We start from the raw sequence: 23,052 nt of genomic DNA on the forward strand, positions 1-23,052 counted from the left end.
GCTGAAGAAAGCCCTAGGTCTTTTGAACTCCCTACCATCTTCTTATCAAATTGTTTGTTTTTCAGCTAGAAAGGCTATGTACAGATTTTTGAACATAGCCCTCCAGACTGCAAGCAAAAAAAAAAAAAAAAAAAAAAAGGCAACAAGTTTAAATCAATCTGGATTCATTTACTATATTTCCTCTTACTGTTTAAGCCAAATGCTGTGGAAAACACCTTTATCTGCTAAAAGAATGTCAGAAATAATGATTCATATATCAATTTCATTTTTCTAAAACAATTCCAATTTCCCCTAAGGAGTTAATTTCAGGCTAGAAACGGCCTCGTTGCTTTAAAATACTTTCCATATATTTTAATGCTATATTTATTTTCAAAATAAAGTAATTATTATATTGTTATACTAGTTTTACTTAGCCTTAGAGTAATATATTATAAAAATAACACCAGACTGATTTGATTTCTGCAAAAGTGACTTGTTTTTCTTCTGTAATAAACTGTGACTAACTAGTTATAATATATCTGCTATCACAATACACACTTATGTTTTCATTATTCAATTAACATTAGTCCTAAAGGTACGTAAATCATGAAATTCTTTTGCAATCCACTGATCTGAAATGTAATGGATATGCACAAAATATTTTACAATTAGGACAGATCAAGCTATGACATTTAGGTAATAGTATTATTCCCTAGTGACTTCACACTTGTGGTAGAAAAGCAGATTCAAACAAGCTCTACAGTGTTACTGAGGATACAAATGACCTGGAAAAATACAGTTTCTATGGATATCGTTTAATGAAGACAAGCCTAGCATGTCACACATTTAATAGAATTATTTTTATTTCTTTGCAGGTATTCAGATATATGCCCACCATGGGGTAGATTTTGCACAGGTACAAATTTTTATACCATAGCATCTTTAAATACTAGTCTTTCAGGAAGAATCTATTAAATTATACATACTGGGATGATCAGAACATTACTGCATACGTAACAAACTTGGATTTTTCCAGAGACATTGTATTCTATATTTTTAAAACAATTAATTCTGGAGAGCTAATCCTGTTAATGTAAGCTTGTATGGAAAAGGAATATACTATTCATGTTTTTTAAATGAAAAAGTAAATTTGTACCAGAATTATCCAATGGTCTTATCTAATCTGAATATATTTCCAAACACTACTTCTATATAGCAACCCATATTATATAATACTGCTAAAAATCAGAAGAGTGATTGATTTAGACAGGAAAGGAAATTAGGAACAGCAGTACTGAAAGGACCACGGAAGACTAAAATGTCATTTGTTTACATTCTGTAAAACCAGCCTGGATTAGATAAACAGATGGATTCTTTCTAGATGGAAATATTGCACAAGATCCTGAAATTAAGCACAGAGGGTGGGAAGTGCAGCTATAAGTAACTGAGGTTTTGCTTTTCATCACATTAAAATACTGGCTTTCAGACCTGAAGTATAACCATTATATTTTTGTCCCCAGTTCACAATTAATAAAACCCAACTTCTGAGCAATGCCACACCCTTGTGATTAAGCAGCATTTCAAAAATATTTAGATAAAGCCTGATTAAATAAACATGTAGGCAGGAAATGCTGTTTGGAATGCACTCACTGCAATGTGCTGTTACAGAGAGCCAGAAAGCAGCCTAACTTGAGAATTCAATCAAGCAAAACCTAGTATAATTTCATTATAGTCTTTGCAGTTAGTGAAACCTATTTAAACCTCTGACATTCTGATTTTTAGAGCAGACCAAAGCAAAAATTACTCGGTCTATATAATGCAAGCATGCAGAAATACAAGGTTTTATTCTCTAGGTTATCCTAGCTCTTTATCAAGCAATGCGTAATATGAAAAGATTACTCTTCTGCTACTCACTATTGCTCCAGGATTTCAGTAAATATTTGATACTGATTTCAAAGAAGCCTGAATCCTGCTGGCTAGCCATGTCTGCTGCATACAAAGAGGCTTCTATAATTCTGAGCAGCTGAAGTGGCAGGTACTATGTATGTAGATGTGACTGTCACCAGTCAGTGATGTAAACGACGGTCAGAGGAGGAAATGAAGTCTCTGCAGATCCACTTCTTCCGTTCATGGTAGGTAAGCGCTTTAAAAAAAAAGCTCCACAACAACAACAAAACCACACCGTGAGATTTTGTCCTTTGCTCTTCCTTCAGGGCTTGTACTTAATTTTATTTGCTGTGTATTTTATTCCCTCCAGCCCTCAATACGTGTTTTCCTTTATTCCGTTCCACAACTGGGCAAATTTCTCCCGGTTGGTTAAGGTATATGCAGCACCACAGCACTTGTTCCATGAACACAGTCAGAGTATCTTCTGAAGGGTGTCTGAGCTGGCCTTTTAATAACGTGCAGTCTGCCTGTCTGAAGCTTTTTTTCCATTAGAGGCTGACAGACTGAGTGTGTGCACCTCCTCTCGCAAGCAGAGCATCAACTTGAAGCCCTACTGCAAATGCTTCTTTTGCAGCTGAAGGAATTTCACACGTACCGGTCTCTCTAGAAAAAAAAAAAAAAAAAGCCCTCTAATGAATCTCTTCTGCATATTCTGGTCAGCTGCTCTCCTTCCGTCCGTTTCCAAGAACGGCACGCTGAACTATACACAACTGCATCATGCTGCGGTAAAGCAAAGCTGCACCCATATATCTGATTGCAGTGACGTTTAAAAAAACGACTATCCGTCAGCCCCGCTGCAGAAGAGAAGCACTTCCAGAGCAATAAAAACAAGGCATTTAGACTGAGTGTTTCTGCTTTTTGCTCACAGCTACAGGGAAGCGTGTTGTCATTTTTTTTTTTTTTTACTTTAACACAGATGAGAGACAGCAAGCTGAATTCATAATGGCACACAAAACAGACAGCTCAGTGCTTGTGATTCATCTCTCTGAAAGAGCCACAGAAAATTCTCAGTTTGGTGTCATTTTTTATCTTGAATGATGTTTTTCATAAAAAGAGGGCAAACTGAATTCATATAAGAAAATGAGGCAGAAGCAATTCATTGCTTGTTAGCCTGTATGCATTTGCAGCAAAATATTTAATTGCTAGCTACAATTTCCATATTTCTAAGGTTTTATTTCAAATAATCACAGTACTTCACTATGCACATTTTAATGATAATGAAGGAAGCAAGAAGCATCCATTTTCCAAAAATTTTTTTGTCTAATGTATTCTTGCTATCATGTTTCTAGATATTATTTGCTGGGAATTACACTACTTATTTTCTTACTTAGTGGAATAAATTTCCTGCAGCATCTCATAATTACAGTATCTGAGCCAAAATACAGTTTGTCTGCTGTTGATTCTTCTGACAAATTTGTCAACAGTGACATTTACACATTATTTTTGGTTTCAGTATGCAGTATTCAGTATGCAAAAAAATTCTGTATGAATTTTTTTAAAAAAAAAAAAGGAATACAGGGATCGTTGAATTCAAGCACCTGTGGCTCTGAGGATACCCAAATGTCTTCTGTAAACATACTTCACCTTGAGGCAAAGTTTTGTGTCCTCATGAATGGAAGGCTGATGTAGAAACTAACTTTATAAAACCTTCTAATTCCTAAACTAAGTTTATTCAAAGCCAGTTTACACCCTTTCTTCAACATGAACTATCAGGTTCTTAGTATTCCACATGTGATTCTACCAGATACCAAAAAGACTGTATCAGACGTTCCTCCCTGTACTGCTAAATATCACCTTATTTCAATCACTCATGGCCTTGAGATCATCCAGTTTCTCGGACAGCCCAATCCCTCCCCCCCACCACTGACAATGCCTCTTCATTGTATGCCATCACATTTCAACCAGTACACTCAAACTTTTTACCATTAATGTTAAATGTAATATCAAATAGGACAAGTCCCAAGACCTAGAACTGATGACTTCCCACCATCCCACTAATTGATTTTTTGGCAGAAACCACTCCAGTCAGGTTTAGAATTCCTTACACCTTCTTACAATTGCTACATTAATTCCTATCTTTAAGGATTTAAGTAGTTTCCCCTGTGATGATGCATCAAATGCTTTTCTGAATACCACATATATATTAATTCTAACATAATCCTGCTGTTGAAAATAAAGATAAAAGGTTAATTTGCAACCAGCTGTCTTTGTTACATACATATCACATTTTATCCATGTTTTCATATAAATCCACACCCTTAATTACAGTCTCCCACCAAATTTTGCTTCAAAGTCTTGAATATGACTGTGGACAAGTGGCCCCTCTGGAGATATGGATCATTTTTCCCATCATGAAACATAAATTCTATTATTTATATTTAAAAGGCAGAATCTTTCTTTTGTTAGATTCATCAAAAATATTATTACATAATCAGTAATTTCATATGTCAGTTCTTTCATTGTCATGAAAGGGAAATCATCTGGTTTTTGCAATGTGAACCTGAAGACCTTTTGTTTCCACATCATATTTGATATTTTTTCCTATTATCTATCCTGCCTTTGTTCCTCTAGTCAATGCTAACACCCTTTCAGAAAATAAAGGCAAAACATTCACTTAGTTAATGGCCACATCTTATTCTTAATCTTTCTCTCATCCTCACTGGATGCTGGATCCTTTTAAATCCACGTTCTCTTTTTGAAAAACATAAATGATCAAGGACATCTAACAATTTCCTTTCAATTCCATCACACAATTTTACTCAGATGAACTTTTGATAGTGCTCACTCCAATTCTTCACTTTCCAACCTCCAAGATGTACTTTCTTTACTAGCAACGCAATTGTTATTCATCCAGTAAAGTCTGAAGTTCAACATCTTTTCTGTGACGATTCCTGATCTCAGAATGGTGTTAACCAGAGATACAGACTAAAGAATGTTTTTCAGTCCACACAGCAACGTTTACAACTCATCAGTCTGATTAAAAATCCAACTGCAAGATAAACTACTGTTTCACTACCTTAATACAATTCTTCACAGTACAGTGTTCAGCCCTTTTCTTAAGATGAGATTTACTTTAGAGTGATACTCCTTCATCATCAATTCTCCTCTAACAGCGTGTTTAAAATTAAGTGTAACCAATTAAACCCATATTAATTTCTATTATTAAATACTCTTAAAATATATCCAAACAAACTTTGAAATGCTGAATTTCATTTAAATATTTGCCAGCCTAAATTTATCTCAAATAATAGGACATCCTCAAAATAGTACCACATTTTTGATTGCATTTTGGAAACTCTGCTATAAAAGGTGTAATACACTGAAATGGCAGATACAGCAGCATTCTAATTTAGTGCTCTAAACCTACTTTATGGAAGCTGACACGCCTAAGAAGTTTCAAAGTCACACAGCTTCCATTTTAACTCTTGTTGACTTTTTGATATTTCAGAATGTAATTACGTATTTTGGCTTGTGAAAGATAGGCTAGTGTAAGCGTACAAAATCTGTCAAGTGCAAATAAACCTTCTGATGACAGATCTTACAGTCTGATGTATTTACAAATACAGTGAGCATTTTTTATGATACTACTGCATGGAGTTGATGGTAAGTTCATGCTAACATAACATTTTTGTATTTTAACAGAAGAAAGGAATCAAAGATGCAAAATGTAAGAAGCTCTTCATAGATCTACCAAGATGAATCAATCACCTGTTAATTACCACGTCAGTAGAAACATTGTTTCCATTATAAACATGTGTATGTAAAGCAAACCCTGCGTTCCTGACATGTAGTCCACCTTCTGTTCTCTCATCTACTTTCAGAGATCAGCAGTAGCACCCACCCAGGCGCTTTGGGTTTATACCCAAGGGGATTATACCCCTCTCTGGCAGAACAAAGACTGAGGAATTTCCACGCCCCAACTTTGGAAAAATGAGGTTAGAACTTGTTCATCGGCATAGTCAGAAGAATTCTCATGATGACAGCACAGCATGAACAGCTATTTTCATTGCAAAACATCTGAAAAACTGACTTCCAAAACTTTGACTCAATAAAAGAAAAACAAAATACATAGTGTTCAAGGTATTCACAGTATCTGTCTTGAGGCATCCAATTCAGATGTCTAAGTTGGGAGATAAATCCCTTTAGCATGACTCAGGAGTGGGAGTCCAGCTCAAACTGCAATTACTTTCTGAAGTAGCATGTATCTCTTCCCTGTCTACACAGGATGCCTAGGGTAACTACGTCTGTAAGTCAGGCACTTTATTTAGGTTCTTAATATTTGACAGTTTAGATATTCATTCTGTTTACATTTCTGGTGACCTCTATTTGTAATAATCATAGGGGCAATTTAGTCTTGTACATTCTGAGCAATACTTGCAGGAATCCTTAAAGCAGCACACAGAGATATGAATATAATACAACGCTTGTGTGATTTCTAGGGCTCCTTTTCATTTGTTTCGGTTGAGAGGAGCCATTTGGTGCTAGGGTTTTTGCAATCTGAACTCCTTGGAATTTGAGGTTAAAGAGTAACTGAAGCTTCTGAGAGATGACAACAGCAGAAAAGTCAATATATACTCAGATTTTTTAAATATGCTCTTTTTCCTAGCGCACATAAAGTAAATGCAGAAATCAATGAGTAGAATAGTGTGTTCCTTATTTGCTCCCAGCAGAACAAATCTTTTAACTTATGTAGCAGGTGATTACACATTTGACTTCTAAGGATTTTGGCTCAAACTTCATCAATAAACCAGTGATTGTATTCATGAATGTAGAAGTATCTGCTCATACTACAAAGCCTCTCTTTAGTCTGCAACGATACATCATTACAACTAATCTGTTCTAGAGTATGATCCTGCAAGATAAGAAGCACTTCAGCCCTAATCCAGCAGAACACTTAACTTTTTATTTGCTTAGTTTGTGCTTAATAACCTGTTCTGTCTTTGATAGGCACCAGTCTGCTCGTGTTCAACTCCTTCCAGCTTCAAGAGAGTAATGTGCATCGAGATTCCAAAGCCAAAAGTATCTGCATTCAAATCCGGGAAGTTCTAACATTGATTCTGATCTTCCATGGTTTTACCAAATCATATAGCTAGTCAACCTCATTTCGTGCCAAATGCTGGGCACTTTTAGCCAGAAAGTGCTATTAGCTGAACTACACCTATAGGAGTGATTTCCATGGCCTGGATTTATATTGGTATAGTTTATTTCGAAGTTTGGCTTCTGGAGTTTTTTTCAAAAGAAATTAATACGGGTGGCTTATTAGGGTTGCTCTGGTTTTAACATGGTCTAGTTCTGGACAAAATAAAGAATCCTACAGGAATGATTGCCAGATTGATCTGATTCCAGTACAGAACACACATAACAAAGATCCAGACAGAAAGGATCTATTATTCTTCATATCCTGGGATATATGACATTGCATTTACAATTCCACACTCCCTTCTTTAATGAACTACTTTGAACCTCTTTATGCTGCTCTCTGTAAAGGCCACACTGACTTCCAGAAGGATCCTGGTCCTAGTGGGATGGTATCCAGGTGCCTAAATATAGGTGTCTCATGACATTTTAGATACCCTAAGGTATGTGAGCTATCCGCAGAGACTGGCAGATATGACAAGACCTATAGAAGATCCACTTCCTTCTGAAGCAGCAGTTGGAGCCTTGCTGCTACACATTTAAGCTCAGGTACATGAATTGCTCCCATTGCTTTCAGAGGGAAAATAAAAGCTGTCTTTATATTACTTTTGAAGTGATACATCCGCATGTCAGCCAGTAATAAAACAAGGAATAATATTTTTACATTCAATCAGAAAAAAAACACAGAATTTATGCTGAAGTGACCTTAGTCACTTCAGCATAGCTTTTCTTGAGTTTATGAACTGCAAAATCTTTTTCTTTCCTTATATTAAGTTATTTATAACAGTATCTTTTTGTTTTTCTTATTACAGCTTACATAACGCTAAACAATTCAAGCCAACATTAACAAAGCAGGTTGTACACATCCTGGACTAACATCCTCTGCAAATATGAAAATCAAAATTGTTATCTAAATCAATTTAAAAGTATATACATATAAGGGATTTATAAAGTTACATAATTTAAACAGTAAAAAAATATATTTTGAGGGTTCAAATTAAAAGCATGGACTGACATGAAACCACTGCACAAAATAAGATTTCATTAAGCAAACCTAATACAATGTGATAAGCTATAAATAGAGTAACAGAAATCTTAATTTTATTTCTCAACACTTTTGCTGCCCCATTTTGTTTTTCCTTCTGTTTGGAACTGAATGAATATTGCCATCTAGTGATGAAAAGCAAAACAACCAGAAACAGTAGAATACAGTAAGTAACAATGTATAGAGAACACGTTTACATTATAAACTCTGTCAGAATGGTAGGTGAGAACATAAATAAAGCAGGTCTGTATTTTTGGAGAAACTATATCAGACAGTTAAGAAATTTGGATACGATCAGATGAAATATTTTAAGAAAAGCTTTATTAGGTATTATTCATGTACCATCCACCACTCATCCTCAGCTTGTTCATTAAATTGATGACAGTACATGTATATATTTTAAGTACTTTGTGACTCAGGTTCTTATCTGTAAATAACAAATGACAACAACCGATTAAGGATTTTGCAGAGGAATAATTAGTTAGTGTTACAATTATGTCTTCAGGATTCAAAGTACTATCATCCTTTCCTTGATTTTGTTTTTGCAACTGTCAAACTGAGATGTCCTCTTAGGACTCTGCAGTTTCTCCCCAACTGAACAGTCCTTGGAAGCACCAGTCAGCCAGGAACAAGTCTTTGCTTTCCCAGACCGACCACACAAATGCTCACAATATACAATCCTATGAGCCAGTTTGCATTACTGCAAACCAGTCTGCGTTACTGCAAACCAGTCTGCATTACTACTACCTGGGCACGGACTCAGACAACACAGACACTGGGAACACCGCTGCACAAGTCAAAACAGCCTGTGTCCTCAGAGCACAGCCTATGTGGATCAGAAGGCATGAAAAACAAATTGAGCAGTGTTTTTTTTTCTGGTCTGCATCTTACAGTTTCCTGGCAGCATCCCCTAAATAGGCTGTTTTTTTGTTTTGTTTTGTTTTTAATTAGAACCATGTAAACCCCCTTCCTTCTCAGTTTTGTCACAAACCTGTATCTATATTTTAGATAAAATGATGTAACCTATTCTCCAAATGTCCCTGCATGACATTACTTTTTCAGAATTTCCTTAGAACTGGAAATTTCCAAACAACTGTTGACAGTATCTCTAATTTTGGGTGCCTGTTTCAGACACAAGATTAGCAACAGAACCCCATCCACTCAAAATACAATTTACATTAGGTGATTTATGCCTAAATTACTTGTTCCAGTTTACACAGAGCCTAGGACAGAGAGAATTCAGGAGTTCTGGCTGTAATTCCTTTACTCAAGTTATGAAATTTCATTACAGGATGCATAGACTAAACCCCAAACTCAAACTCAAACATTCAGGGTCACTATCTTTCCCTTCCTTTCTATGATGTGAGGTTATCTATCTTATACCACCCTCACAGCAAGCCCTGCTAGAGGAACAGATAAGAGGAAGCCAGGAAGGGAAGGGTTGGAGTATGCTGATCACTAGATACTGCTAGTTTCTGCAAGGTCTCTAGGGATGCCTAAAATTACGGCATGTTATCACAGCTGAGATCATAAGACTTCTGTGCTTCTATTTCTCTGCATTGCTGCATGCCCTGTTAGCAGGCACAGACTCTGCCCTCCTCTTCCAGGATCCCTATAGCAGGAGTCGATCTCTGCTCCTGTCCCTCCCTGCCGTGCTGGAGGCTGGGGATCCTTCTGAGGCCAAACTGAGCATCAGGGCAGTGTGCTGCTGTCTCTCTCCAGAGATGGGCCTCAGATATGATGGGAGGCAGTTCTACTTACCTGGAGTGACATAGCTGATTCAAAAATGTCGGGTTTAGGAACTATCTTCCTTCTCAATACTCTTGCCTTCAGAGGTCCAAGGTATCCCTGAACCAAACACTAGCTACGACACATCCTTTTATTGTTCTGATTCTGTCTCTCATGTAGAATGAATTGTTTTCTGCAAGATACCTCCATATAACACGCTGCATGCATACAGTGTTTTCATTATATCACAGTTACATTACAATCAGGAGCAGGAATTTTCACCGCAATAGTATGAACTTGTTCTCAAATTCTAGCCCATCACTCAGATGGTCTCAATTTACACACTTCTTACTGTAGTTTTTAATAAAAATATTTTCCTGAATCTCAAACATATTTATAGATACATATCTTCTTTCCCTTTTTCTTGATTCTGTTACAGATCTTCAGACTTTCCCTGACTTTAACTAAGATGTTCTTGTGATTACCTACTTGCTTACTTGTTCTTTTTTTAAACTTTCCATTCTCTAGTTTTGTCTTTTAATAATTAATACTTCTTCCTTTCTGACTGACCTATTTGGACACTCATGCCTCAACATTTTCGTTGCCCTGTAGAAAGATAACCTTCTTTTTATGTACCTTGGCTCTGCTAGCATTATTAACCATAGAAGTCCATTTTTTATTTCTCTCATAAAGAAAATGTGAGCAAACATTTCAGAAGGGTTTCACCCAACCTCCACCTCTTAGAGATCAAGATAAGATGTAGTATTGCACATAGGATCAGGCAGTACTACATTTGCTTCCTCTTACACCTTCCTATCAGATGTCAGGTTGTGCCTCCTACCAGAGAGGCTGTTAGACTAGTCAGGCCTTGGCTTTGAGGCGGCACAACAGTTCCCACATTACGTAAAGGTCTCCACAGTTCCCTCCATATGATCTTATGTATAAAACATTCACCCTGAATTACTCCCCCAAAAATACTATCCCTTGCAAAACTTGCATAGGAATTAGCTGGCTAAAACAGGTAAATTGAGCTACAGTCTGGCTCAGCTGACCTTAGATAACTATCACGTTATTTTACTACTCTTTCAAATGATCCAGAAGTATCAAGTTAGATGCACCACTGCATCATCTTTCCCCATTGCTCTTACACATATTGCCACCTGCGGCTTCCAACAAGACTGTACATTCTTCAGGGCAGAATCACACCTTTACTCTGAGGGAAGAGCCTAGCACACCAAAGTTTTGGCTCATTGCTGGACAAATAGCTTTTTTCTCATTTTACTCAGAAGCACTATTGGAAAGGTTCAAAGTTCAGATTCAGGTGGTTCAAACTAGCACTACAGCCAGCTACAACTGTGATCTTACTACTACTATCTACTTAGCTAGACAATATCTATAACCTTTTTTTTTCCAAGGTAGGAAAAAGGAATTCTTCAAAAACTAGGATTACCTAAGAAGTCATGCAGACGGTAGACAAAAAATTATTCTTTTTTCCCCTGACTACAGTTTATAAGCATGGCATGGCATGCCCATACACATACACTTCTTAGCTCACCTGTTATCTTTAATGGTTAGGATGTCAATCACCACAGCCTTCATCCTTCTGAGAACACCCAAAGTATATCCAAAGTAAACACAACGAGCTATGAGCCAAAATCTCATGATTTCAATCACCTGTATTTTTACAGCAGTTCTATATAAATGACTACAGTGAGGAAGCATCAGAAACAATTAGGTCAGGTAAATACAGTGACTTTTCTGTGTCCAGTGCTCATTATTACCTGAAGTTCCTGCTCAGTATGCACCAATGACCCTTAGGTTATACGTTCTGCCTTAGCTCTGTCCTGTTACTATTCAAAATGATTTTCTGAATTCTTAGAAAAACTAACGTCTATCAAACATCTCAGTCTTAAGCAGCTGTTTAAGGGGAAGTATCTTGTTTCATGTAGTTTTGAAATCCACTTCTGGATAAACCTCCTAGGCAAACACTAATAAAACACAACATAGGGTTTTTTATGTAACACTTTTACTTACACAAATGCATGCTTAGATGCTTGCTAGATAGGAAGTAAAACTTTGGCTAAAAAGCCTCACTGGTATTGCATAAGAATACCTGTTATGACTTGCAAAACCCTATCTGTATTTTTTTGAAGTACAAGACGGCAAAACTTTTTTTTAGCATCATCTATAAGCATGCAGTGCTTCAATTTGCACAGTAACCTGTGGGAAGAAAGAACTCATGAAGCTATATAAAGAATACTTTCTCTGCTGTGTTCTTTTTCCCAATACAGTAAGTTTTAACTGATGAACAGTTGTGCACATGGTCTCCCTAACTGTCATGAAAGTTTTGCAAGAGTGACTATTCCATCCGGACACAGGAAATAGAGCTCCAGGCTCCTTCATCTTGCTGTTTCTCTAAGCACTGAGTGAAGAGAAGCACTGCTGCCCCCACAAAGGCAAATTAATACACGCAGTCTTTGTAACTGAGTCTTCAGTATCTTCCAGAGTCTCTCCCTTTCTAACCTAGAAAACAACTTCCCTGTCTTCTGAGTGCTACAAGTTCTACGATAGCTCCCTGCTTCCATTAGAAAAGGCAAATGATGTTTAAGAGGGGAAGTTTTTTCGAGAATGCGTGGCATGCTGGATTTCAATGAAAATTGTAATGCAACGAAAAAATTCCCCAACCCCCCTTAAAATCTGCTTTTAGTTAGTTAAAGGAGAAAACGTTATCTTAAATGGGCTTATTACCTAAGGGAAAAAAGTATGTAATGGTAAATCACACTTAAAACTGAATGATAAGCAAAGGCAGTAGTAATTGTTGTTACTCAACTACCTTTAAACCAAAGAATTATTTTGGGTCACCACAGATCACATTTTCAAAGATATTTAGCTCCTGAAGTTTCAAACAGTTGCTCTGTAGGTTTTTTAAGGCACGTAACCTGGTTAAGTGTCTAATTCTGTTTAATACTTGTTTGCCCAATGTATCATTAACGTTTTTGAAAATCTAAACTCATGTATTTTACAGTATTAAAATTAATGGATCTCAGCCTCTCTCCTTTTTTTTTTTTTTAATTTGCAGATTGGAAGATGAAAGTGGATTCTTTCTTTTCCATCTCCAGATTGCCTTCTCAACCGTGAACTGAAAAATCCAAAATAAAGGACATATAATGGAAAACAATCCACTGACACAGCGTATTTTTATTCAAGTGTTTCAATACAAAATTCAAGTCTGGAGATAACTCAGTTAAATTTTATAACAGTCTAATGTAAAAGACAAGGGTAATTATGAAAAATAGCCATTGATATTCCTCTGCTTTGGCTGGTGCACTAGAGCCGCAGGGCCCGTAAGAGCCGGGCAGCCTACACAGCAATGCCGAGGCGAGCTGTATTTCTGGGTGTAGAATTTGAACTCATGCTCTAGCCCTGGTGCTCAATGATACTATATCCTCCGGGCTCACAGGGGTCACTAAAACAGGAACTTTCCCTAACTTCTTTCACAGATCAGGGCAGTTCAACTAATGACTAATTCAACAAACTAAAAATGTAGTACCAGCACAGACAGAATCCTTTATAGACCTAAAACTTCCCCAAGAATACTTTTTCTCTTGCAATTACAGTGCTGATCCGCTGCAAGGTGTGTTTTCATATTTGACTGAAGCTAATCTAAGAGAGCGCTACTGTGCGAAAAGCTGGGCTAGTCCTCCCCTTTCCCTTCCCCGTTTCCATCATGGCTCTTACGCTGGCCCTGGTTAGGAACAGAAGTGTGATTTGGTGGGGCGGTTTGGGGGGATATGCCTATTTGGTGGGGGCTACCCCTAACTGATCAATGAGGTTCATTGGTCTCACCACAGAGACAAACAATCACTATTCTTAACACAAGGGAGGCTGCATGGATGTTTAGGTGGGGTAAGGAAGAAAAGGAACATTTTTTAATTGGAGGGAAAAAAATCAGAAAAAAAAAAAATCAAAGATACACTTTTCGTAGGTATCACATGGTCAAATAACTTTCCCAACAGTTCAGATTGTATTCACAAAACCCCTGTAACATGCGCTGTGTTTCATAGAAAGAACATTCTTCCAAGCTCCCTCGATTTGCTGAGCCATTAGTAACCTCTGCTTGTTCCATGATCAAATACTTTCAGGTGTACCAGGTACAGAACCACTTCCCAGCAATGAACCTGGGAGATGTTAAAAGCCAGAATGGAACATTACAATCACAGTCTAATCTCCTGCACAGCTTAGGCCACAGAATTCCTTTAGCTTCGGGTTCATGTACAGTAATTCAGAGTAGCTAGACAAAACTGAAACACCCTTCTTATGGTTCAGAGTTGCTAACAGGCACACTAGGTCCCAATCACACCATTCTAAATGCTAAAGCAGGTATTTACTGAGTTAGCTCTAGTCCACAAGACAACTGTAACATTTCGTATGTACATACACACCACTTTCTCTAATGTCATCCTTAATAACTCTATATAATATACAGTCATATCAAAATATTTATGCCAAGATATCCATTTATGTGGATAGCATGTAACCTATTACTGAAAAGTAACTACATATTTGTTTTTGTGAGGTCCTACTTGGTTACGTGAGGTTTTGTCAGTAGATTACAACATTAATCTGTATTCACAAAATGCATACAGACTCTTAAATAAAATCCATTCATTTCACTTTGGGGATGTGGTGAATGTAAATGCAAATGCCCAGGCTTTTGGTGCAGCTTTCTGCCCTGAGATCAACACTGGTGGTAGAACAGCCCACCCAGACCTGCTCTGCCAGCAGGCAGAACAGAGCTAAAGAAACGTGGAAGTGAGGAAGGTAAGCTGCAGAGAAAAAGCATACCTCGCCAAAAGATAATCTGTAATCAGCTCCTCAGCATAGCTGTTCCCATGACACATCACGGGCAATCTGTACCTAAAGTGAATCTGGATTGCTAAACAGAAGCTAAGGCAACCTTTGGGAAAAAAAAAAAAATAAAGATGGAATCACGAGTATGTTTTACTAAGCAGTATATATACACGTACATACTTTCTCATTTTAATGCATTTCTTTGGAGATATGAAAGGAACTTCCATGCAGGAATCTCTTCATTTCATCTTAAACAGATGTTAAACAAACCAGTGGTCTTCACAAGGAAGTTTAATTATAGTACACAAAATGAAAAGAATGCACACCCAGCACCCGAGAGATGCATAGAAATAGCACTGAATATTCAAAAAAATGTTAATTTGAGATTTTCAATATTTAAATTAACATGATAAATATCATTCACACTGTCAATACACGTACCATTATTTTTCCCCATTCACAATGCTTTGTTTATAAAAACATCATGCAAAAAAATCTGAAAGAAATATTTTGCCCTTTACAAAACAATGACAGCGTCAGATAAAACCCTCAACTCTTTACAAGGTTCTGGAGTGTGAAGTCCTGGTATCTCCAGAAACTTAGAAGATATCTTTGCAACAGGGATATATTATGCTCTTTATTTATATCTTCAGTAGTATAAATCCAAGTTATACTCCTGACTATCTCCCCCAAAAGAGTGATGCCAGATTCCTCATCAATGGACCACTCATCCGTTGGGACTAGAAGTCTTTTAAGGTACAAGAAAGAGCCACCAGGAGAGCACAAAGCCATTTCTCACCGTCCTCAGCTTGAAGCCCAATCTAATGTAATCCATCCTGGAATATTTATGTGCCTAAGCACTGATTTAGATACTTAAATTTATCTTTTATTTCTAGACATTTCTAGGGGGAAAGTAAAAGTGCATTTGGTCTAAAGGAGCAGTAAGAACTGGCAAACTATCTGCAAATGACATACTCATCTAACCAGATTTCTGAAAAATATATGATGTAGTGCACTGTAGAATTATGCAGATAATTTCTAGGAAAAAAATATAGTGGTCTGAAAATGGAGATGGATGAGAGTCACAGGAAAAATGACAGTACATCATGTTGAAAGAGAAAGCCTCTTGCAGAAGGAAATGTTGACAGTGGAGTGCTTCCACACTCCACAACACATATAGACCTATGTCTACAGGATTGTCTGACAATCTCACCATATATCTTTCACGAAGAGCAAAAAAGATGATGATATTTTCTGATAACATGTAGTTGGGAGGGCTGACAATAAACAGAGGCAGCAGGACATTCCAGAACAACTGCAATGACCTTGAAAAGTAGAGTAGGAGAATTGGTACAACTTCCAGCAATATAAAGCAGGTTATGAACTAAAGTACTTACAGAAGAGGCAGGGAAAATATTGAATAAATCCGTCGTAAAATTGTATCTTTGCAAACTTCTGGTGACTCCAACCAAAAGAACTCTGATCTTGCATAAGATTAAAAAAAAAAAAAAAAAAAAGAAAGAAAGAGAGGTATTTTTGGCACTTGAAACACTTGAAAATCTTGCACTTCTGTTCGAAAGCAATACCTAAACCTCCAGCTTGGAAATCTCGCCATGACTCATACAGGTTAAAAAGCAACTCAGAATACAACAGTGTTCTCCAAAAGCTACAGTATAAATAGATAAATAAATAAATGAATGAATAAAAAAGAGAGCATCAAATCCTTAGCTGTGCCACACTTGATGAACTGGTTGTGAAAAAAAACAGTATGCTTTTAGATGCAATAGTACATAATAGATGCTCAACTTCACTTTGATATCGAAGCAACATTCACATAGATTAATTCTACAGGCAAATGTATCCTTTTCAAAGATATTATCTCAGCAAGTTAGTGCATAGAGAAAACGGGCCTGTAGTGATAAATTTAAGGAGAATGCTTAGTCCATCTCTAATTAGTCTACACACAGAGGTGTAGATACTTGCCTATTAAATTGCAAGAGGAGTTTAAGAGGTACCACAGAGTTCTCTTACGGATTCTATCGGGGGGGGGGGGGGAAAGGAGATATGGATACAGTATCTCAGAATGACAGAATAGCTCAAGTTGGAAGGAACTTCTGGATATGGTCCAATTCAACCCACCTGCTCAAAGCAGCATAAAAACAACAGATTGCTCAGGAACCTTATCCAGTCAAGTTCTGAGTAACTCCAAGATTGTAGATTCAACAACCTTTCTGGGCAACATGTGCCAGTGTACAATCACCCTTTAATTATAATAAAGAAATGTTTCCTTGAGTTCAAATAGAATTCCTGTGTTTCAGCTTGTGCCTGCTGCCTCCTGTCCTTTCTCTGTGCACCACTGAGAAGAGTTTGGCCCCATCCTCTTTACACCCACCCATCACATATCTGCACACATTGATAAGATCACCCCTCAGCCTTCTCTTCTTTAGGCCAAAACATCCCAGCCTCTCCTCATTATGAGAGATGCTCCAGTCTCTTAATCATCTTTGTGGCCCCTCACTGGTCTTGTTCCAGTATGCCATGTCTCTCTTGTACTGGGAAGTCCAGCACTAGATCCAGCACTCCAGGTGTGGCCTCACCTGGGCTGAGAGGAAGGATCACCTCCCCCAACCTGCTGATAACACTTTCTAATGCAGCCCAGGATGCTCCTGGTCTTCTTTGTCCCAAGACTGCATTGCTGGCTCATGGTCAATTTGTTGTCCATCAGGATCCTCAGGTCCTTCCTTCTTTTTGAATTGAGGTGAACATGAACAGCCTGTAGTTCCCCAGATCTTCTTGAAGATAGGAATGAAATTTACTTTCTTCCAGTTCTTGGGAATCTCCCCTGATCACCATGACCTTTCAAAGTCTATTGAGCCTCACAATGACATCAACTAGCTCCCTCAGCAATCATACATGCATCCCATAACATCTCATGAACTCATGTAGGTCCAGTTTGTTTAAAACGTTCTTAACTCTGAAACCAGAAAAGGACAAAGGACAGCACTACCCCTCTCACTTAAGATTTCCATAGCACTTAGAATGGCAAATCGAAAAACTTGAATTTCTTTACTATTAGATCTAAAAAGAGAACTGCTGATTTTCTAGCTCCACAATTAATTTTGAATTGGACACACAGTGACTTTTTCACATACTATTTATTTATTGATGAATGAAATACTTTTCATATGCTGAAATTCCATCTTGTAAATTCCACTTTATTTCTGGTATTCTGTTTTTCTTGTCTTCATTCTTTTGCACTGGGATCTTTGTGAAAGAATGAAACCTCTTCTGCAGGTTAGACTTTTTATTTTATAGTGGAGCCTCAGCATCTAGTGGAAAGGTAATTCTTGAATGATTCTTCCTATAGTCAGTAACTGTCCATGATAAAACTAAACAAATTCTCTCAGAGGTATTCTAAGGTGACTCACCCTGAACAAACTGGCTCTGAGTTTTAACACCTCACTGTTATTTCTTGTTGAACAGAGTGGTGATTCAACCGTGTTACCCCAGAAGATATACATGCCATGCCTATATGGGTTTTCTTTCTGATCATGAGGCCAGAGGGTGAGAATAGTCTGCACTATAAAATATTCTCTAAAAGGTGCTAGCAATATCCAACTCTCTCAGTTCCCTGGCTCTTGCTAACTTCTGTTAGTTAGTGGAGACTACATTTTGGTCCCACCAAAATGGTGGTGAATTGGAACAGCTGTGCACAAGAGAGGTTTCTCTGACCTGCATGCAAGGAACAGGAGAGAAGGGCCAGGCCAGGCAGACTAGTTTAAAGATCCTAAGCAAAGTAGGACAGGACAGTTGTACAGGACAACTGAGATTACAGTCAAAAGGATAGCACTTGTTCCACTCCCCCCACTCAAGTTACCCCCTTCCCAAGACACAGACTAACAATTCATGGTTAAAAGTGATTTTTTTGCCTTTACTGTTTACCTCACAAATCACCTAGAATTTTGCTATAAAGATCAGAGAATTCACAACAAAACAAATGTAGGGATGTGCAATAACGTGTTCTGCAACTAATGCACCTTATAATATACAGATATAATAAAATTTCAGAAACAATAATTCTGAAGACACAGAGAAAACCACACAGGATACACTGAAGTAGTTCTAAACAACAGACAAAAATCAACTAGATCCTTTGAAAAGGATTCATTAGACTGTATCATATACCATTGCTAGCTACAGAAACCTTTTACTGAAAACAGCAATGTCTTTCAGTAATGAATGCAGAAGATTTCTTATTTTAAAAATTTCTTAAATTAAGTGCAACTTTCAGTAAATGATTTAAAAAAGAAAGCATTATAGATTTTTGCTAGTTTTTAAAAATTGCAGTTGATTGTAAAACTTCATTACAATACTGCATAGTAGCCAGGAGTTAGTACATATTAGTCAAGAAATAATTTAATTTAACATATCATCCTGTGAAGGACTGTAAAACTTCCCAAGAAACCCAAATACAACAAAGAATACGCTGAGCTCCTTAGGTCAAGTTTCTCATTTAAATCCAATCCCTAGATTCATAAAAGTCACTTTCCAAATTAACCTTAATAATCAATTAATTAATTAATACTAAGTGATTAGTACAAATAAATATATTCAAATGAGGGTTACAGTTCATGGCATTTGTTCTTTATAAAGCATCTGCACATGTGGAGCCAGTATCCATCTACAAGCTAGTTTACCAGAAGTTCTATAAGGACTTAATTTCACTCTATCAAGGCATCTTTATCACGAGAAGCAGCACACAGTCTTCCAGCTAACTCTAGCTATGCTCAGACAATTCTCTCCAGGTAGCTTTTGGTAATTAACATGAGTTTTATTATCTGCATCACTCTTCTGCTGAGAATATCTTCCCAAGAATCTTATTTAGGAAAAAATATCTCTGAACATAAACAGGTAAATAACATAGCAACTTCTTTATTATTATTAAAATAAGCAAGTCTTTTCAGAAATTCCTGCATGATTCTCTCTCCCTCACCTAAAAAAATAGCAAAGGTAACATAGCAAAGAAATGAAAATGAAGGAAACATTCAGAACTTTTATTTCAGGGGTACTAAGATCATCAAATGATTTAACTTGAATACAGCATACTCATATTAAATGTGTAAGGCTATGTAATGGACAAATAGCCAAAATGAAAATAGTTACCTATCAAATGTACACAGCAAGTATACCAAAAATATCCACAAGTAAACAAGCACTGAACAAGTAGTATGTATTGAGTGATTTCTATTCAGTCAGACAGATCTGACTGTGAAGAGAGCATATTTAATCTTTTTAACTACATTATGTGAAGACTGAGCTTTAAAAGACAGGAAAATATACATGTCAGCACGAAGGTTAAATCAAAGCCATAGTATGATCACCTTGAAGTCTAATTCTTTTAAAACATTTCTTTGGCTGATTCGCTTTCAATTACAGCAGAACATTTCTGTAGAACTTCAAAAATTATGACTATCTTTCATATAATGAAATGATATAAATTTCTCAACTCTAATAAAGTTTATTGCAGACAAGGTTTCTGATCCATTAGCACAAGAAAAATACTTTGTGGGCCAAAGGTGGGCATATTCTTTTGGAAAGTCTGCCCTTTAAGGTGCCACTTGAACCAGTGAAAGAAAAGATTTTATTGCCTCATGACAGCCACAGAAAGATTTATTTAAGAATAATATGCATTGTTGATATCAACAAACCCTTATACATGTACTATGTATGCAATCTAATCAAGCCTACCATCTAATGCAAAGAGTGACTGGCTCGTTCTTAAATGTTTTAAAACATATTTTTAAACATACCCTATGTTTCCTATTTTGTTGACATTTCTTGGTAGCTTGTTGATAGAACTCTTATTTTCTATTTTCAATTCCAGTATCTGTTTAACATATTTTTTAAATCAAGATTAACAGGCTCTTTCTTCTACATATTTATGTATGTTTCCCAAAAGAAATGTCTTCAACTTCAGTTTTAAGATTTCACTGTAGCCTTTAATCATTTTCCTCTAGATAGCACATAGAAGATAGAAAAAAGGGTCAAACGGGCAAACTATGTTACTAAGCCAGATTCTTTTTACATTCTATCCCTAAGGCAGCAGACAAACAACCCCATGATGAAAATCAGGATGCTAATGCTGTAATTGCTCCACAAAGTCCTTCAGCACAGTGAAGCCTCTAAACCCTTAGACTTCACATGATTTAGAATCTTAGAATCACAGAATCAGTAAGGGTGGAAGGGACCTCTGGAGATCATCTAGTCCAACCTCCCTGCTCAAGCAGCGTCACCTACAGCATGTTAGACAGGGTTGCATCCAGGCAGGCCTTGAAGAGCTCCAGAGAAGCAGACTCCACAACCTCTCTGGGCAACCTGTGCCAGTGCTCCGTCACTCTCACAGGGAAGAAATTCCCCCTCACGGTCAGGCGGAACTTCCTGTGCTTCAATTTCTGACCATTGCCTCTTGTCCTGTCACACGGGACAACTGAAAAGAGTTTGGCCCTGTCCCCTTGACACCTTTCCTTCAGGTACTTGTACACATTGATAAGATCCCTCCTCAGGCTTCTCTTCCCCAGGCTGAAGAGGCCCAGCTCTCGCAGCTGTTCCTCATAGGGCAGATGCTCCAGTCCTCTGATCATCCTTGTAGCCCTACGCTGGACTCTCTCCAGTAGCTCCATGTCTCTCTTGTAGTGGGGAGCCCAGAACTGGACACAGTACTCGAGATGAGGCCTCAGCAGGGCTGAGCAGAGGGGGCAGGATCACCTCCCTCCACCTGCTGGCAACACTCTTCCCACTGCACCCCAGGAGACCATTGGCCTTCTTGGCCACAAGGGCACCTTGCTGGCTAATGGTCAATTTGTCATCCACCAGCACTCCCAGGTCTCTCTCTGAAGAGCTGTCCTTCAGAGGGTCAGCCCCCAGCTTGTACTGGTGCCTAGGGTTATTTTTCCCTAGGTGCAGGACCCTGCACTTGCCCTTGTTGAACCTTATGAGGTTCCTCTCCGCCCAGCTCTCCAGCCTGTCCACATCTCTCTGAATGGCAGCACAGCCCTCGGGTGAATCAGTCACTCCTCCCAGCTTGGTTTCATCAGCAAACTTGCTGAGGAGGCACTCTGTCCCCTCAGCCAGGTTGTTGATGAAAAAGTTGAACAGGATGGGACCTAGTACTGATCCCAGGGGGACGTCACTAGCCACAGGCCTCCAACTAGACTCCACGCCACTGATGACGACCCTCTGAGCTCTGCCTTTCAGCCAGGTCTCAAGCCACCTCACTGTCCACTCGTCTAACCCACACTTCCTGAGCTTCTCTAGGAGGATGTTATGGGAGACAGTGTCAAAAGCCTTGCTGAAGTCAAGGTACACATCGTCCGCTGCTCTCCCCTCATCTACCCAGCCAGTCATGCCATCACAGAAGGCTATCAGATTGGTTAAGCAGGATTTCCCCTTGGTGAATCCATGCTAGCTACTCCTGATCACCTTCTTTTCCTCCATATGTCTGGAGGTGACATCCAGAATGAGCTGTTCCATCACCTTTGCAGGGATGGAGGTGACGCTGACTGGCCTACAGTTTCCTGGGTCCTCCTTCTTGCCCTGTTTGAAGATTTGAGTGACACTGGTTTTCTTCCAGTCCTCAGGCACCTCTCCAGTTCTCCAGGACCTTTCAAAGATGATGGAGAGTGGCTTGGCAACAACATCTGCCAGCTCCCTCAGTAACTGTGGGTGCATCCCATCTGGGATGGGATTTCCAATATATTACTTACTAAAGAGTACACCCCACTGTATGTACAATAGGTTTTGTTCATAACTTGAGCCTCTGTTCTCAGGGGAATCTTAACATTCATAACAGATGGTGACAATCTAGCAATATCTAAGTCTCAGATATGACTAAATTGTTAAAAAAAAAAAAAATCCATGCCATAGTAGCTGAAGGAGCCCATCTTCACCTCACCCTTCTCCCTTCTCTTCACCTTCACTCTCCAATGGAAACAGAGAGCTTCCTTCAAGTCCTAAACACAACTTAAAGCTGAGGCAGCATCTTCCTCATCACCTGCCTACCAATACATTAGGACATCAGTCTCCACAGACCATAAAATATAAGTGAACTCAAAAAGAAAATAAGTTTGACAACATGCATGCGTTACATCAGACTTTTCAAAATGCAGAATCCAAAGCTTTCCTCTGAACCATCAACCCATCCTTTCTGAAGAAATAACAGTTAACAAACAATCCAAGAAGTGATGAATAGTAATACATCTAAGAATGTTTCAGTGACCAAAAAGAAATACAGCCAGTCTAGAGAAAAGGTTATTAATTTGATAATTTCACATAATAAGCAAAGGTCACTCACCCAGATCAATGCATTG

At 38.0% G+C, this 23,052-nt stretch overlaps 1 protein-coding gene and 2 long non-coding RNA genes across 7 annotated transcripts in view; 2 read left to right on the plus strand and 1 right to left on the minus strand.

Moving 5' to 3' along the window:
• FRY (FRY microtubule binding protein) overlaps positions 1-23,052 on the minus strand; it is a 256,359-nt gene that overhangs the window by 172,898 nt on the left and 60,409 nt on the right. For 3 of the 5 annotated variants that reach the window (XM_062567138.1, XM_062567137.1, XM_062567141.1), the window contains exon 1: positions 1,894-2,522. The exons of the other annotated variants lie outside the window; for them this stretch is intronic. In XM_062567138.1, the coding sequence (XP_062423122.1) occupies positions 1,894-1,963 (70 nt within the window). In that variant the 5' untranslated portion in view covers positions 1,964-2,522. Of the gene's footprint in view, positions 1-1,893; positions 2,523-23,052 lie in introns of those variants that run through there. 5 annotated transcript variants of the gene reach the window in all.
• LOC134135591 (uncharacterized) lies at positions 2,065-5,794 on the plus strand. Its single transcript, XR_009957316.1, has 3 exons — positions 2,065-2,111; positions 5,569-5,648; positions 5,748-5,794. It is a non-coding gene; the product is annotated as an uncharacterized LOC134135591 (long non-coding RNA).
• LOC134142069 (uncharacterized) lies at positions 7,530-13,013 on the plus strand. Its single transcript, XR_009958786.1, has 2 exons — positions 7,530-7,611; positions 12,915-13,013. It is a non-coding gene; the product is annotated as an uncharacterized LOC134142069 (long non-coding RNA).

Source organism: Rhea pennata, chromosome 1 (genome assembly GCF_028389875.1).
Source record: "Rhea pennata isolate bPtePen1 chromosome 1, bPtePen1.pri, whole genome shotgun sequence".
Lineage (NCBI taxonomy): Eukaryota > Metazoa > Chordata > Aves > Rheiformes > Rheidae > Rhea > Rhea pennata.